General features: G+C 42.1%; 1 protein-coding gene across 3 annotated transcripts in view; it reads right to left on the bottom strand.

The window, feature by feature from the left end:
* Positions 1-10,640, bottom strand: part of disc1 (DISC1 scaffold protein) — a 58,096-nt gene extending 47,456 nt beyond the window's left edge. The window contains exons 1-5 of one of the 3 annotated variants that reach the window (XR_006379940.1): positions 9,957-10,640; positions 4,843-5,789; positions 3,430-3,499; positions 1,419-1,575; positions 297-393 (exon numbers count right to left, since the gene is read on the bottom strand). Coding sequence is in view for 2 of the 3 variants with exons in the window: in XM_044214870.1 (XP_044070805.1) it covers positions 297-393; positions 1,419-1,575; positions 3,430-3,499; positions 4,843-5,789; positions 9,957-10,026 (1,341 nt within the window). In the remaining variant the exon portion in view is untranslated. The remainder of the gene's footprint in view (positions 1-296; positions 394-1,418; positions 1,576-3,429; positions 3,500-4,842; positions 5,790-9,956) is intronic. The other 2 variants (XM_044214871.1, XM_044214870.1) reach the window with 2 other exon arrangements.
* Positions 10,641-18,451: the final 7,811 nt, after the last annotated feature.

Below are 18,451 nucleotides of genomic sequence, written 5' to 3' on the forward strand. Positions count from 1 at the left end.
GCACAACTATAAGTCTTTCGATAAATTATTAGCATTTATCAGTATTATTATGTTGTAATGTAAGTTTCATATTAGAAGTATTAACACTGACATTAGGTACTTAATATTAAGCCATTCTAAATTAAATATTGACGACAACAATATTGGCGATATTTTAGAAATTGAAAAAGAAAATGCAGTAGTAGTACTCAAACGCAGGGCACATCAGACAGGTCAGGGACACACACACACACGTGACACAAAGTGCCAGAAATTACTACTGTAAGCTTTTATGACATAATGTGAGCTGAATTTACCTCTACCAGCCGTTTCTCTTGGATCAGATGATCTCGTCGATGCAGTGGACCCTGCAATGAGTCGGACCGCTCCCCTGCATCAGGCTCTACACCCTCCCTGACAACCAGTCCCAAAAAAACCCACAGTCACTACAAAAGCCTCAGCAATGGTGTTTTAACATCTTTAATCGTGACTTTTTTTCATAACCACATTTCAAGGTTCTTTTGGTCTCTTTTAGGGGCACTTATAAAAGTGAGTTAATATGGCCAATACGTGTGCACTGTTTACTGGAACGTTAATACTTCATACCATTACCACTAAAGTTCGTTTTAACCAATCTATTACTGCTTTTCTCACTCTCTTTCTCCAACTCACTGTAATGGAAGGAAATACTGTATAACAAAAGTGACCCTTAATCTTTGGGGGCATGTTGTTTCCTGTTTTTTAGCATTTTAAAAACTGACACACTGAGATATAGGTATGTATGGCCTCTGGAGAGAGGCCCCACCTGATTTCCTTCCTGTTACAAGAGCTATTTTTGACATCCCTCCCTAACTCCCCTCTGTCCTGCAACATTATAATAGAAGACAGAGCATTATCATGATCACAGGCAAAGCTTATATACTCAATTTCACCACTTAAATCTGTGAAAATGCTAATTTCACCAAGAGCTGAACAACCTGTCGACTTCAATAGTGCAAACAGAGTAGGGCTGTGTAGTAACGCTATGCTATTGTTAATCACCATGTAATAGTATCAGATTGTGATTAAATTACAATATAAGGTTATTACAATAAACTATTCTGTTGTCTAAATAAATTACACAAAACCAGTACTAATTAAAGTCTGTCATAAAAGGAAATCTGAAAAAATAGGGAATCTTTGTTTTTCATTTTACTTTTCACTTCACTGCAATTAACATCAATTTGAGCATTTGAACATTCTCCATATATCAATAAGGAGAAACATTATACTTCAGTATCAAACCAGTATCTTATGATTACTGTGATATTAATATTAATAATAATATCAGAACACTTTTTTTGCTCATAAACTATAGAACAAGATGTTCATTTCTGAGTGTGAGTTGTGTACTGGCAATGTATCATGGAAATCACTGCTGCCATTGTTGTGTGACTGACCTGCACTGACTGCAGTCTGCCCTCTGGAGGGCGCTGTGCACCACCTGTCTGAGCCGCTCCAGGAACAGAGCCACGCTGGGCTGTCTGGAGGGTAAACCCAGCTTCAGAGTACCTCGCTCCCTGCACAGTTCCTCCAGCTTTTTCCCAAAACGCTCAGCTGAAAACACACACACACATACACATACTGAATAACATGCAGCATTATATTCTAAAAAGTTTTATTTATTAGCAACTAGGTTCAAGTCAGAAAGTCAATGTAGAAACTTAGGATCTCCATGCAGGTACTGCTGCATTGGGATTTAACAGAAAGCAGATAACTCTCTAGGTCATAATGTCTATGTAGCCTACATTCACTCACACACACATCACTCCTTATTCAATTACCAAATTATCCCTTAACTAGAAGGCATTTAAAGAGAGCAAGTTTATGTCAGTACTGAACAATTCTCAGCTTGCTCCTTCCAAGAAGACATCTTAAGAATCCTTAATTTCTTGACCCTGTAAACACACACATTGGATCTGGAATCAACCCTCTCTGTTGGGTTCATGGTTAACCATCTAAGGGTAAAACATCCATCTTAATCAGCAAGAAAATCTAATCAGCTGTCTTTACACAGCACAACATTTCATGGAAAGCTTTTCTTAAGCTTTTCAGGCGTCCTGCTGACAGAAAAACAGAAACAAACGTTAATAGGGGTGGGAAAGAACTTCCCTGACAGAGTACAAAATGTCAGAGAGTGGTTTGTGATATCAAAATGCAAACAGAAAGACAAGACATACTGACCCAAATAATCACTCAGCTTAAATAGTTCAAGGTCTATAGGACATAACGACAGCAGATGTTGGTATTTATTTCTGTCACAAGGTCGGAGAAATGGGTCATAATACAGTCCTCTTTTGAAAATAATAATCCTCAGGCGAGCTATAAAAAAGATTTAGGTTCTTCTGGAGACAGAGAGATTCAAAATAAAGTCCAGATTAAGATTTGTTACTTTTGAGGACTTGCAGGTTCTTTCCCATGCAGTCTTCAGAGTTAAAACATCAAAAGCTAAACGTGGGGACAAAACATGAATTAGTGTTCACAAAGCCCCAGAAGCCCCAGATTTTTCTTATAAATAAATGTGGGATTTGATTAGGCTTTACTGACTCTCTGTGTTACTTTCAGTAGTTTCACAATGTCCAGTTTTTAGTTTTAGTTGGCTGACTGATCTGATGTGGTGAGCAGTAATGTGCACATCAGGAAAATTAAGCAAGACACTACTACTAACGTCAGTGTCGACTCAACTGTCAAACTAATCCTCAAAGCATGAGCACAATGGTATTAATTTTACCAATCTTCCAATAACCGACACTATGTGTACAGGCCACATTGTTAAATATAAATTTAACAACAAATATATTAACATAATATATAACATATTATTCACTGGGGATTTCCAGTAAAAGTCACTAAACTCTCCAATAAGTTCAATGTGAAATGTATGTCAGTAAACAACAAACCATTTCTTCAGCTCTAATCAATGTGCGGCCTTCTGCCCTCGTGTGCTTTATCAAACATTTCAGTGTGATCCGCAACTAATTCCGTTAGCAAGACATCCAATAAAGGCAACTGGGTGACTTCCCATATCTTCCCTCATCTTAAACACAAACGTCAAACTGATAAATGTTTGGATCCCGAGTGAGCATGCCAGTGAAACCTCGATATAAATGGAGAATCCTACAGTTGCTGTATTTTAAGCTGCTGCAACTTTCTGGCCACTCAGTCCCACTTCACTGTTTACTGTCCATTAGACTAAATTTAAAAAAAAAAACTTTGTTCTTGAGGAGTAAAATCATTTCAACAAAAAAATGTATATTTAAAGTTACAAAAAAAAGGTATAAAAAATGTCAGAAATGTAAGTTAGTTCAATGTGAGCACTCTGCAATCCATCCACAGCTACAGTATCTCATCAACAAAAGCTGTAATGACCTACTTATTAAAGCAACGGCTCAACTGAAAGTCTTAGTTCACCTGCGTCATAGTCGTCATCCAAAATGGCTTTCTGCTGGAGTCTCTGCAGCTTCAACATCATAGACTCGATCTGAGAGGGATACACAATAGGCCGAGACAGAACAGATTACCCAACAGTCCAGAGGGAAACGCTGTTTAAAGAGTTTAAAGAGCAGCAAAAAAAAAAGTGTGGGTGCAATGACCGTCATTTCAAAGTGACACTGGGTCAGCAAGCTGAGGACTGGGTATGAAGTTTAAAACCTTGTCATTGCTACTAAGTATTGCTACTCAGACTGTATCTCATCAGGGAAGACTAATGGACCTAACTGAATGATTTTAAAGTTCTTTTTTTCTTTAAATTCTCAGCATTTGTCTGTCACGGACAATTTAAGGGATTTCACCTGATTAGTTTAGCATCTAAACTCCTACACATTAAGGAATTGATTCTCAACTTGGGGATCAGGACCTCAAAGAGGTCACAAGATTAAAAAAAATGAAAAAAAAAATTCTGCTTCATAAAACTATGTTTATGTTTTGGGACAATTATCCAATCTTGTGAAATACTGGGAAGTTTTACCTCTTTCATCCTGTAAATAATATTCAAATTAAACAACCTGAGTAGGTAAAACTCACTCTTTACTATGTAACTTTTGACAAAGGCCTGTGAGTAAGGAGTTGAATGTTGAAGCATACATACAGTATAGTGTAGAGCTGCAGATAGCTAGCAGAGAGCGTTACATGAGTGTTGATCTTTTCGATGATCAGTAAGCTATATCTTACACACTGTTTTCCTAGTTTGCTCTTGGTCTTAAAGAAATAGTTTGACATTTTGGGAAATACACTTTTTCGCTTTCTTGCCGATAGTTAGATGATAAGATCCAACTCTTATTATAAAATACCACTCTCACGTCTGTACGCTAAATATGAAGCTAGAGCCAGCAGCTGGTTAGCTTAGCTTAGCACAAAGACTGGAAACAGGGGAAAACTATGAATAGCCCAGTACATAACCCCCTCAAAAAACACAACTTTTTACACTTCAGTTTTTGTACGGATTAAACGAACAAGATATAATGTGTTAATTAGTGAGCTTTAGAGTGAGTTAGTTAGCTGGTGGGAAGATTTTAACACATTCGGACAGAGCCAGGCTAGCTGTTTCCCCGTTTCTTTGTACTAAGCTAAGCTAGCCAACTGCTGGCTGTAGCTTCATATTAACCATACATGAGCGTAGCATTGATCTTCTCATCTCTCTTGGCAGGAAAGCAAAAAAGTGTGTATCCCAAAATTCTTTAAAATTTCTTTAAAAAGAACAGCTTTGGTGTCAGTCTTGACTCTGAACTTGGTCTTTCAATTGACTCAACTCAGCTAAACTCAATAAAGGCAACTGTAACTACAGCCCTGCATCTCATCCTCCCATCAGGAGCCAATCATGCCCACCTTAGTATGTGTGCGGTTGTTTTGGAGGCAGTCTTGCAGCACTCCCTCGTACTTCTTCACCAGGTTGTCCCAGCCTTGGTCGGAGGCAGGCGTGGCGCTCTCATAGCCGGAGGTGACAGAAGAGGCGGAGGCAGTGTCTGAGTCCACAGACAGTGAGGAGGTGATCTCTATGTCCAGAGATCGGGAGTCACAGTCAGGCAGGTCGGACGTAACCTCTCTGCCACCCCACAGACATTCCCGCCAAAACCTCCCGCCTAACGACAGCTCCTCTCTCTCTACCTGGCTGCCTGGGGTGGAGGAGGGCAGTGATTCGACAGGAGTTGACTGCTTTGAGACATTGTGCTCAATGGATAAGGTTGCTGGTTTTGTCTGAGGCAAACTAAGTGCTTTAGTTGACTGATTTAGTGGTTCTAGTTCCCGGGATGGTGTGGCAGTGGTTGTGTCTGTCATCTGGCTGGAGCCGAGAGACTGTTGGATGAAACTGAAGCTGGAGTTAAAGGAGTTCTGAGGTGAGGACTGGAGGGCCGGGGTTGGGCTTAAGATGAGCTCATTCTGTGGCAGAGAGGAAAGACCACGGTGGCTGGATATACCATTAATGGCATTGCAGTGAACAGGGGGAAGAGGACGAGTTACAGAGCAGAGAAAACTCTTACTCTTCCAGGAGCTACATGCGAGTTTATCAGGCTGTTGCTGATTCATTAAGGACATTTTGTCAGCAGTTGTTAGGCTCATCCTCTGAGCGCTGGTTGCCTCAGTGATGTCAGTGTGACGTCCAAAATATCCATTCCTAATGCAACTGGTACTCCCTTCCTCCTCGTCCTCCTCCTCTTCCTCCCCCTGCACATGAGTAGTGCTTTGTAGTCTGGACTGCTCTCCTCTCATGTACCCTGGTCTTCGGTGGAGCCTCTTACGACCAGAGCTGCCAGCTGTCCCTGATGCTCTGCCACCTGTCGATGCAGAGATTAACCATTAAGCTGGACAACACGGTCATGAGGGAGATAAAGAGTGAGCTAATAGAACTGGCAGGATTAACTGTGCAATCATGGAGTACATCAGGAAAATGTGATGCTAAATGTGCCAATTACAAAGGAATGTTAAACATCATATTGTTAAAACTCTGAATGTGATATAACCAAATCAAAATGACTTTCAGCCAGTCCAAGCCCTCTGCCCCTAAAGCTAGCATCGCTAAGTGAATGAAAAACAACTTGGGCAGCTGTGTGACATTTCCCAGAGTTCTGCTCCAGCTGTCGGGAAATACCAAAGCCACACAGTCATCTTGAGTTAAGACACGCCTCTCAGTGAAATATATTTCCTGAAGTTACATTGGAATTGGTTTCATGGAGAACACAGCCATGTTGCCCTAAACCAGAGGTTCTCAAACTGCCATGCTGGAGGCGTACAGGCATTGCAGGGGTGGAGTGGAAGTAAAGCTGAATGAATCTGATTCATGTTGGATCAAAAAAGTAACAAAACTGCTCTGATGCTAGCAAGGCTGATTAAGATTTAAGTTAGTTAAAAAATAACCAGTTCTAATTTTGGTACATGCAGTGGGTTCATCTGAACTTTTATGCTCAAAACAGCTGCCTACTACAGCTGGAAACTAGATTAATGAGAGCAGTGAGACTTAAGCAAAACAGTGAAGTTGTAGCCGTAAAGCATAAAGAATGGGCTGAAAGATCCTAAAACGCTTCACAGACGACGAACCCAAGCAATGAAAAGTGATAAAACATCAGTGTAAACAGTATTTGGTCTGAAAGTGGAGCAGGATGATAAAGACTGGTTTGTGTTCAGAGCTGGACACCTGCTGCAGCTTCACGTGATTAATTCTTATAATGTGTAGGATTCAGAGAGGGAGACAGGCTGAAATGTTGGGAATTAACAGCCCCTTTGTGTACAGCTGCGCTGCTCTCTCTTTCACTTTTGGCTCTCAATTTTCTCTCCCCACTCTCACACACACACTCGAGACACACAGAGACACACTGACACAGACTTTTGTATTGCAAACAGTGGGAGCATTCATACTACTGTCATTGTAAAACCCTGTTACACTTTTTTAAGCATAACAACAAAAGCAGTTTTAGACTGTCAGTAACAAACAAACACATCTGTACCTAGTAAGGACATTGTATTACTATCAATTTTATCATGTGTTAAAATTTGAGATTTTTTTTTCTACAATGGGAGCACAGTTATACAAATTCTGTCTGTAGCTTTATGTCAAGGCAGGACAGGGCATCAAACTAACCATGACCATTACAAACCAACCACAGCTCCCTGCTCAACCCCCATGACCTCCAGTGATGTCACTCCTAAACCATCCCATGTGACTGGAGAGGAAGAGACACAAAAAGACACCACTTAAGAGAGAGTTGGGATGTTAGACTGATGGGAAGACAGGATTTGAAGTGAGAGTAACATAGGGGTGTTGCCATTGTACCCAGGCGGTGTACATGTGTGTGTGTAGAGCAGAGGACGGTCTTCAGTAATAATAATTCTGTCCACGGGGACGACCGCGCTAAAGCTCAGGTTACATACAGCTCCATTAGTGTTTCTTTGCAGTCGTGGCCACTGTTCCATAACCAATTTAAGTAACCCAACACTCACCGTAGGCACCAAATACAACCACACACCATCCACCATCTGGTGTGGTCAAGATATAATATCGAGCCCACTCCAGAGAATCAAAGAGCTCAGGAGTTGAAAGGAGAAGGACTTGGTGATAGAAAGTGTTACTGTATCCTCTCATGCTTCGATTACACAAAGACAGCCCTTCTCAGTAAAGGGGAAGGAAATGCCTCAAGGCCTATTGTGTGTGTCTGCGTGTGTTGGGGGAAATCTACATCTCGGTTAAAGCCTTTCAGAAGTATGTTATTTGCTGCTTCCTGTAAGGCTTTGCACTAAAATAGTTTGCCAGGAATTCCGGCAGAAACAGCAAATAAGCAAAATGAGACCTAAAATGGTTCTACACCGAGCACCAAATGATCCCACTGCAACAATAGCAGCTTTCTCATTGCAACTTATTGCTAATGTTAAAGAAACTCTGCACAAAGTCTGAGAAAACGAAGCATCTCGGCCAGAACCGGCAAGCTTATTTACCTATGGAGATTAAAGAGGCCCTCCTCAGAGCCATTAGGTTAAACACTGCATCCCATTGGTTGCTGAAAGTGCTTCAGCCAAAGAGCAGAGGAATGCAGAGGATCTCATAAAAACACAAACGTTTGAGGAAGAAGCTCAGCACCCTCGGACACACACACACATACCAGCAGATCTGCATGTCAGCAGCCTCCTGAGAAGCGGCACTGCTCAACAGATGTGCATCTCCTCACCACTTGTGACTGACCACAGCAACAGAAACAGGGAAGTGAAAGTGTGTTTGTTTTTCCCTTTGACCATAAATATGACAAATGGTGATAGATGGCGACTCTATCTGGAAAAAAGCCTATGATGGTTGATAAGAAACTTAACTATAATGTATGACAAACCAGAATTTAATCTCTGTTCTGGTGAGAGTTTTATAAGAAAACAGCTCCACACTTCCTGAATGGTCACATGAGCATCATAAACCGGCTGAATATGGTTGCACTGAGTGGAGAGAAGATACAGCAGTGAGAGACTGACATTGTGAATAAATTAATACACCACACAAAACTAAAATACTATTCAATTTGTTCATAGTACAGTTAAATGCTAACATTGCTAACAACTAACTGACATTTTGAAGTAGACGTCCATTATACCGAATAAGTAATTGTTACTTGCGATTATCATCGCATTGCCTTATCATTACCGTCCTGATGTTTCCTATAACTTAGAGTTTTGATCATTTAATATATGGATTCATTTGATTCATAAAATGTCAACAATGTGTAAAAGTGTGTAAAAATGTGAGGAGTTAAGCTAAAACACCTGCTCTTTCTCTCTCAACCCAACCTGCAGCGGCAGATGGCCGCCCACCCTGAGTCTGGTTCTGCTCGAGGTTTCTGCCTCTTAAAGTTAGTTTTTTCTTGCCACAGGATTTGTTGGGTCTCTGTAAATAATATTATAAAGAGTACAGTCTAGACCTACTCTATAAGAAAAGTGCAATGAGATCACCTTTGTTATGAACTGGCGCTATATATATCAAATTGAACTGAATTGAATTAAAATGACAATATACTTCAGGCAGGTCATTTCTTTGAGATACTGAATTGTCACACACATTCAATACGCTGTTAAATGTCCATTTTCACAGTGGACATAGGGTAGCTGTACTTTTGTAGCAGGATATAAAATACTGGTTACTGTTTGATAAGAATATTTGCTCTAAAAAATGTTTTAAATGTGCCACACCTCCTTACTTTGGGAAGATTTGAAAAATACATTGTAAATAATCAAACATGCTAAGGTAGTAACCTGACTACAGAGAGCTGTGGTTTGCCCAGATTTGAATGAAGACAGGAAATTCTGAGCATCTTATCAGAAACAGAAGTATGTCACAGACATGCATGTATGCAAAATATACAAGTAAGTTATGAAAGAAAGATAATATACAAGGGAGTGCCATCATGTATCCACATTGTCTACATATTCAGAAGAAATTTTCCACAAGTATTTAGTCACATGCAACTCATCACCTATCATCACTCATGGTAGTGACCTCTATGACCTGAATGATGTAAAGACAGTTCATATAACAGACGGAGCAGTGAGTGAATGTCAGTGTGGAGAACCAGCTGAAGGTCTCAGAAACACACAGATCCTCCACTTCCTTCAGCCAGACACTGATTATTCAGTGACACTAAGCATCACATGCAAGGCAGCATGTTGACGTGTTGTTCTGGATGAGTTGGACCAGCGCTGTTTACAGTAGTGAATACAATATTTAGACTCTGTGCCCACTGCACACTCGCATGTAAGGACTGCTGTTATTGTTTTGTTTTGTCTTCAGTTTGTTCTCATCACAAGTGACTTACCCCATAATTTCTCATTATATTTGAATATTATTTTAAAGTAATGTGAAGCTCCTGATAAAAAAAATCCTCACGGTCCCTTCTGCAGAAGATGCACCGATTATTGTTTGGTTAATGTGAGAAAACAGCAGTGAATCGTTAAAAGAAGAGACGTATCTTTACCTTCCATGACTTCGCAATGGTGAAACAGAGAGTTACTGTGACATTCCAGCGCCATCAGTCCAGCAAACATCTTTCCATTAACAACAAGCTATTTTGTGTCCGGAAGTCAAACAATGTCAGATCCCGGTACTTTATGGAGTTACATCGACCATGTTTTAGAAGAAGTGGAGCCAGGCAGTGCGACTGATCCCATTTCCGTTGTGGAAAAGTGAACCCAGACTGTTATTTTAACCCCCGCTTTGGGAATAACGTGTGAAACAGGCTTTTTACACGCGCTTCTTTGTTCATAATAAACATTTCCTGACAAAGTATTGATGGTTGTACTCCAGATTCTTACATTTCTCCTCTGCGGCAAACAAGTGGGTCCAGTTGCGCGTGAACAGACGGTCTGGAGAGAAAAGACGCTCTTCATGTCATGTTTCTTGTGGAGGGGGAAAGGAAAACACATCCGATGATGTGCTGTAACGGCAATGGACAAAGTAATAGCCGAGACAAATCTGCGTCCCACCGATCGGTTGATCAGTAATCCGTTATTCGCTGCGCCCCTGCGTCATGCGTCGTGTTGGAGCAACGCGAGGAGCTCCTACGTGTTCAGGAATTCGACTCCAGACTCCTTCAGCCCGCCTCACAACCACAGCAGGCAGCCTATGAATGCTGCAGCGGACACATCACCGCGTTCAACTGCTGCTGTTTACATGCTATATTTTAGGACTGCAGCTGGTGGAGGAAAAGAGGAATATTGTGAAAAATGCATGCTGTCTTACCCATCTTAACTCTGTCAAAGTCACATAAACAAGATTAAAGTTCAAATGCACAAATTCAGGATGCAGTAATGACCATTATTGTTATCATTATTGCGTTTTAACTACTAAGGCTTTTACATTTAACTACATTTAAATCAAATCAACATTATACTAAAATTAACTGTACTTGTTGTGAACTATGACATTAATTATGTTTAATGCTATTTTGTTCTGCAAAAAGTCATAATAGAAATTGTTTCAATAAAATGACTATTGTTCTATTTTGTTGTGTCAAATATAGACTGACCGTTGTATTTTCAAAACTGACTAGTTCAAAGTGTATTTGGACACATATGTCCCTGCATTGTTGACACAATCTGTTAGCAGACTATCCAAGTGTATTTTGCCCATTACAAATGTAGGTTAAAAAATTGTTTGTGTGCCAAAAATGCATGTTATTTTTGCATATTTTTAGACACCCCAAACACATCCTGGTGTAAATACAAAAGGGTTGCTTTGTTTATGCAGTGAGGGAATGAATAAGAAGAGAACCCACATAGAGTCTTTTCATCCTCCTTCCCACACATCCAAATGGTCCTTTCATTCAGCTTCCTGGCTGATGGACAAGACTCAGTGATGGAGAGCTCAGTTCAGCCGACACAACAGAGTGCAGCCTTTACTTAGTTAGGCTACACTATGGAGGGTAAGAGAGCTGTGTGGCAAAGGGGATGAAATCCATTGCCACGCATGTACTGTAGAGTGAGATCACCTGTCCATAATTAAAGATTAGAGGTACTTAATGTCAGGTAACTGCATGTCTGGACAACAACTCATGACCGCAGAGTGTTTCCTTATGCAAATAATAATTAACACTGGTGGCTTCTCTCTGCTCTATCTTCATCTAAAGAAAATACAACTCATACACCAAGCAACACATATTTCTCAAGTACTTGTTATATTATCTTTACTTCTCTATGCTTACTTTTTATCTATGCTATTTTCATTCTCTGATGCACGAGAGAGGCGTCAAAATTTTGCAACAATCCGAGTGATGGGGAAGAGGGTGAGGAGGAAGATGCTATGATGATGCATCAAATCTCTAGATTACCTTTGTGACACAACTGTAATGTCCCTTTTACTCTTGTCACATTTACCTTTAAAATATTAAAGCAGATTTGTACAGAGATATTTCTAAGGCAGACATATTTTAACTATTTTATACATTAAAAATTGCTGAATTGCATTGCAACAACAGACATTTTCCACAGCAGACAATTTAGCATGTCATTGCAGGAAAAGCACAGCTGTAATTGATAACACTAAAAATGGCTGCATTCTATTTAGGTGAGCCAGTTTCAGGGTCCTGGTGTTGTGCACGCTGGCTCACTGGCATGACAAGTCAAAATGTCTGCCGTGAAAAAAGGTCCATTGCTGAAACAATAAAGAAACAAGAGTCCTATGCTAGCTAGACTAGAAAGATTTATGCAGAGACAGGTAAAGTACAAGATGAACAAACTTCTGACAGGGAATAAAAGAAAAAATAGCAATGCTGATTCAAGCAAACGTGTAAGTCAAATCCAAAATATGAAGAGGCCATCTTGCTTTCAAGTTCACTGTCATTTTTTTAGGTTTCCATAGGCATGAAAGAAAAGGTTTGGGAACAACTGGCTTAATCTATGCATGCTATACTTAAATTCACGTAACAACTTGGGGTCACACACACATAGAAGAGGTTGAGAAATCCTGATCGAACTGGAACTACAACACCTAAATGTAATGCAGCCCTCATTAGTGTTGTTCATGCTTGTATCAACTCAAATGAAAAAGTTTAAACATTGATGAGAGTGGGTGTCACTGGAATGAATGTGCAACCATTATTGTATTCCTTGTCTGTTTAATACATCCATGGCTGCACTTAAGAGTTATATACCCCGCTTTCACCAGTAGATGTCAGGCTTCACACAGATTTAGGTATTGGGTTTGGTTTCACACACTGCCGTATTTTAGTTTTACTGTTAAAGATTATAGGTGTTTTTTTAAATTTGTGCAAGTCCTCTGGGTTAACTAAATCATTTGTATTATTCCTGCTAGTATGTGCATGTTGTCAACCTTCAGAAGACACTATTTGCTGTAAATATCTATTTAAGAATTAAAACGCTGTGTTGGTTTTCTTTTGTTTGATACATTTTGTAGTAATAATTTGATTTCCACATGCTCATGTTGCAGCTCCCTATCACTGATTGCTACAACTCAGTTCTGATTTAACCTATATGTAGGTCAAGAGAACTTCTTATTTGCTGTTTAAACATTATATTATTATACTTTATATACAGTCTGTGTTAAAAACACTGGTAGCTCTTTCCTTCTACACAGAAAGTGAAACAAATATATAAAAACTGGGTAGTTGAACATGAGCACAGAGCCTTTCTAAGACCCTAATCTGAATTTGATTTCACCCATTTAGATAATATCTAAACATAACATTACATATATACAGTATATAACATCAAATGTATATGTTCATTGATTGGATTGCTTAACTGATTTACACATCAAACAAAAGATCAAACAGCAAAACCAGCTGTCTTTCTGTGTCTCTGACACCCTCAATAAAATTCAACCTTTTAAAAAGCTGATAAAATAAAATGAAACGTGCAAAAATACAGATATATACAAACAGCAGTGTATAATTATAATCTGCAGCATTGTGTTCCATTAAACTAGATCTTATTTCTATAAACTGTTGTGTTTTTCAGTTTTATGGCAAAGCATTCCCTCTCAAAGAGGAAAGGATTCAGGTTGTCCATATGTAGTATGGATATTGGCCACCAGGTGGCAGACTTAAATTACATTAAAACCCTTTCTCTCAGTCTATACAAAGAACATCAAGAGGAATCCAATTGCAGATGACCTTATTTGTGGATAGATATAAAACTATTAGCCAACAATATACCAAACATCTTACATCTTTATAGATAAAGCAGAAATAATCAGAGACAGATACATTTCATCCTAAAGCGCCAGATTACGTTCTCAGAGGCCGTGAAGCACAACAGCTGCTGTCCAGGATTGAAACAAAATGTTATGACAATAACTTCTGTTCCCTGAAGGAGAGGAATGAGGTACAACACATATGGTATGGGATATCACGCCCCCTCGTGGCCTGACTGAAGACACCTCTATTCACGCCTTTAAGACAGATGACCTGTGGTGATGTATGTGGTCATCACAGTCATTGTGGGGGAAATGCATACAGGAGCATGCTGGGCCATGGGTGCGCCAGCGCATCCATTCCCAGAGGTGCATTGTTGTCCGTCATGGAAAAGAACAGGGGGCAGTGGGTATTTACCCCCGAGGCAAAGAGGTCCATATCTGCCCTGCCAAAACAATCCCATGTTTGAGCCACCACCAAAGGGTGCAACCTCCACTCTCTCACAAGAGCCCCCCTCCCGACTTAACAGGGGAAGCGAGCCGGTCCCTCTTTGCTTGTTTATGTAGGAAACCACTTTTGTATTGTTGGTCCTGACCAGAACATGCTGGACTGTCAGAACCTGTCGAAACTGCTTTAGAGCTAAGAAAGCCGCCAGCAGCTCCAGGTGGTTGATCTGAAGCTTGCATTGTACTGAAGTCCAGACCCCTCCCACCACTGCCCCATCGCAGAGCCCCCCCCCCCAGGGAGGCATCTGTGGATACTACCTTGCGAAAAGAAATCTCACTATAGGGAAGCCCTGGTGTAGCAAACCGGGTTCCCTCCAAGGGGGGAGAGCAAACATGCAAGACGGGGTTATCGTCAGCCTCCTCTAGTGACGCGGCACACACAGCCAGTAAGACCAAGTCCAGCGTTGAAAAGCTTGCATCTTTAACAGCCCGAGCACCAGATATTCGTAGGCTGTGCCTTCAAATGCAAACCTTAGAAACTGCCAGTGGTCTGGGTGTATCGCTACATGAAAGTAAGCATCTGTGAGATCGATTGGTGTAAACCAATCCCCCGAGTCGACTGCTTTCAGCAGCTGTCTGAGTGTTAGCTTTGAGTCCATAGATATTTGTTTGTTATACTCGCAGGTCTAGAATAGGACGAAGTCCCCCTCCCTTTCTTTGGAACAACGAAATAACAGCTGTGCCAACCTTTGTTCGTTTCCGAAGCTGGGACCATTTGTATTGCTCACTTGTTCAACAGAGTGTTTATTTCCTTCCTCAATATAGCTGCTGCCTCGTCCCCTACAACCGTGTTTACTACAGAGAGGAAACAGGGTGGTTGGACCTGCAACTGTAACTGGTAACCCATAGCAATGGTTTTTTGAGTACATTAACAAACCCAAACTGGGGGCAAATACCTGAGGTAACAAAAGTGCATTTGTGTGCATGGCAATGTGTTTGGTAGACTGTGCTAGGGAAGTGCAATGGCTTTTGGGACTGGACCCCCTGAACAGAACAATGCAAACGCCGCTTGGGCGGCAACAGATGAGGGGTAGCAGTGACTCTCTGCTACTGAAGCCCCTCTCCACTCAGTCCCAGAGCTAGGAGGAGTGTGGTTTCTTCCTCCTAGGCGCTGAATCCCTCTGGAGGCCTGGCAACGGGCCCTTGCTCCAAGCCGAGTGGCACGGAGTTTGACCAGGCATTGCAGCTTTACCAGCTGGGTGCCCAAACTCGTGGACGGCGCTGCTCTCTTGGAGGGAGAGGGTGGTACAGCAGGCTTGCGAGCGCTCGCTTGTTGCCAGGATTATACATCACGTCTGGGAATTATGTTGCACAGAGCTTCAGTCTGCTTCTTCCTCTGTTCAAACGTCACCTGTATGGCATTGAGTGACTGCCCAAACAAACCCTCAGCAGACACTGGCTCATCCAAATAAATGGCCCTGTCCCGATCCGGAACATCAGCGAGAGTCAGCCACAGGTGTCTCTGTGTCACCACTGTAGGTGCCATCCCTCTGCCCAGGGAGAGCGCCGCACAGTGGGACACGCCAAGAATGTAAACCGTGACAATTCTGACCTCATTCAGAAGAGGCACCAGTGGACCGTCGGGGGGAACCAGGGTTCCAAGCTCCACCAGACACATGGCTTGATACGTCTGAAGCATGGTGACAGAGCTCAGCGCACGTGCGGTGCCTGCCTGCACTCAGTAAATCTTCTCCAGCTGAAACTCAGAGTACCTGCAGTGCTTAAATAGGTGGGATGTGGGGGCGCCCACACCATGGTTGTGGGACGGGGCCAGATGGACGGCTCCATAGGCAGAGGATTGACCAGCTTTTTCAGCTCCATCCAGATCTAAATACTGTCCATAGCCAGGCACTGTGACGCGGGTAGACAGAGGTTTGAGCCATGTTGAGGTTAACTCCAGCTATCAAAGTCCGGGAACATAGGCAGGTGGTTTTTGACCATTGTCGGCTCAGGGGGAAGGAAAAATCCCACAAACCCCTACGGTTTCCGAGCCAGTGTAGGACAGGGCCCCTCCACCTCCAGTTTCTCAGCTGCACGGCGGTACAGTGAGAAAAAGGATGTATCGTCCTGGCCAACTGACGCAGCAGAGGCAGTGTACTGGCCCGACGATAAAGCCTCTTGTTCGTCCTCTGATAAACCACGCATGTCCATGTCATTGTCATCATGGTGGAGAAGTGCAATCATGGTGAGCAGCCAGCTCAAGCTGCAGCTGGCTAGCGCTTTCGAAGGGTTCCGGCTCCAACTCGGCTAACCCCTCAACATACTTCATGTGGTCAGCACAGTTACCAGAGGACACTTCGGCCAAAAGCTCTTCACCGTTGGACTCAGACGAAGCTGGGTCATGCCGTGCGACGGTAGTCCTTTCCAGCACCTTCTCCACAAACATAACCCACCTCTCCAGGGTTGAGCGCCGGAGCTGGCAACAAAGCACACAAGCCAGTACAGCCAACGCACTCCTGGTGTGGACAATCCCCAGTGTTGGGACTCCACAGATGAATCCATTCATTTGGGTGATTTGTTAACTGAAATTTTGGTAGGAGACTTCATTCTCGTTTGTCCCATAATTGTGAGAACCACTGAACGTAGCATTGGCCAGTCTGACCTGTGACCCAGATGTCACCAGGTCAATAAAAAGGTCAGCAATCATTTGTTCTCTCTCTTTCTCCTGGAATCCTTCACTGCGGCAGACACCCCATGGCTGTCCCCCTCTCAGTGTCTGTTCTCCAGCACCCACCTGAACTCTCTCCTCCTGGCTTCGCTGTGTAATCTGCTCAGAGCAGAAGCATAGCATTGAGTAACAGTGTATATAGCTAAGCAAAGGACTGTTTAACTTTTGTATATGTGATGTTATGGATGTGTTTTTCTGAGGCTTTGTTGTTGTGACGTGTTTATCTGTTAGGTTAATTTGGTAGCCACACGCTAAATTGATGTTTTGCTCCACACAGACATGTCTGGGAGTCTTTGCAAGCTAACTAACTTTTAACTTGGCACTGTTATCCTAAGGTGACCACACACATCTAGTTTGGCCCTTAAAGACAACCACACAAGGCGGAGAGTAACTTTAAGCTCACGTTTCTCTGTTTCTGACCATGTGGGTTCATGCTCGTGCACATGAGACATACGGAGGCAGAACAAAGAAACATACACACATTCCTTTTGGTGCGCACCGAGACCTGCGCACACACATACCCTTTGTTTTGTAGTTTAGTGTTTAGTTAGTTTTCATATCGTGTTTTTGCTTTGTTTATCTTTTTAAATAAATGCTTGTGTATAATTATGCTGGCTTCTTTAATGTTGCACAAGAGTAATTTGCCAACCTCTGCTATGTTGAACTCCAAATCCTTCAACCTTTCCATCAGTGGAAAGTTTGGTTACAGTTATTCATTTAATTAATAATGAGTTTAGTGTTTTTTACGAGACTCAAATTAACTGGCTATCATTTCTCTTCTTTAAGAAGAGTGGTGTCCCCGATGACTTAATTTAAGTTACTTATTTTTTATCTTTGATAATTCTGATGGCCATAATTAATTGATCGCACCTACACAAGTGGGCGCGACCCTTTTAAACACTGTAAATCCCAACACCAAACAGACGGGACATGCTTCGTACTGGTCCTCGTCGTGCAAAGAGAAGCCGCGCCCCTGTCAGAAGACTTCTTCTTTGCCTCTTCAGGCTTGGTGCTCATTCCGACACACAAAACTCGTGGACAAGACAAAAACTCAAAATTAGCGCTCCGCCTGCAGCCACACTCACCAACTCGGGCAGCGGTGGCCTGAAGCAACAGAGCTAACCAGCCCGACTCGACAGAGGTGTTCTTTGCAAGGTGAAGAACAAGAACTGGGGGGCGGGGGGTGAATGTGATGACCGATGTGTATATGTGCAGGCGGGGCCTCACGTACATCACCACCACAGGTCATCTGCCTTAAAGGCGTGAATAGAGGTGTCTTCAGTCAGGCCACGCGGGGGCGTGATATCCCAGACTATGTGTGTTGTACCGAGTGAATCGACTGAAAACTGGAAGACCTACACAGAGGCAGTCTTGTTGTGGTTTGAATAATCTGACTCACAAGTATCTCTTAGGTTAAATCTGACATAAAATCTTGTTTTTCCTAACATGAATAAGAGCCTCTGTTACTGATTATAGATTATGCCGACATGACTCTGTGCCCATCCATGAACACAGCTGAATTGTTTCTGCCTCAAACATCCATGTGGGTGGTAATAATCAGGTGATGAGAGAAACAGCAGGAGGATATCAGGAATATTTCTCAGTGTGCTCCGAAGCTTATTTTGAATGTATGTCATTGCAGTGGG

This window comes from Siniperca chuatsi, linkage group LG11, assembly GCF_020085105.1.
Source record: "Siniperca chuatsi isolate FFG_IHB_CAS linkage group LG11, ASM2008510v1, whole genome shotgun sequence".
Lineage (NCBI taxonomy): Eukaryota > Metazoa > Chordata > Actinopteri > Centrarchiformes > Sinipercidae > Siniperca > Siniperca chuatsi.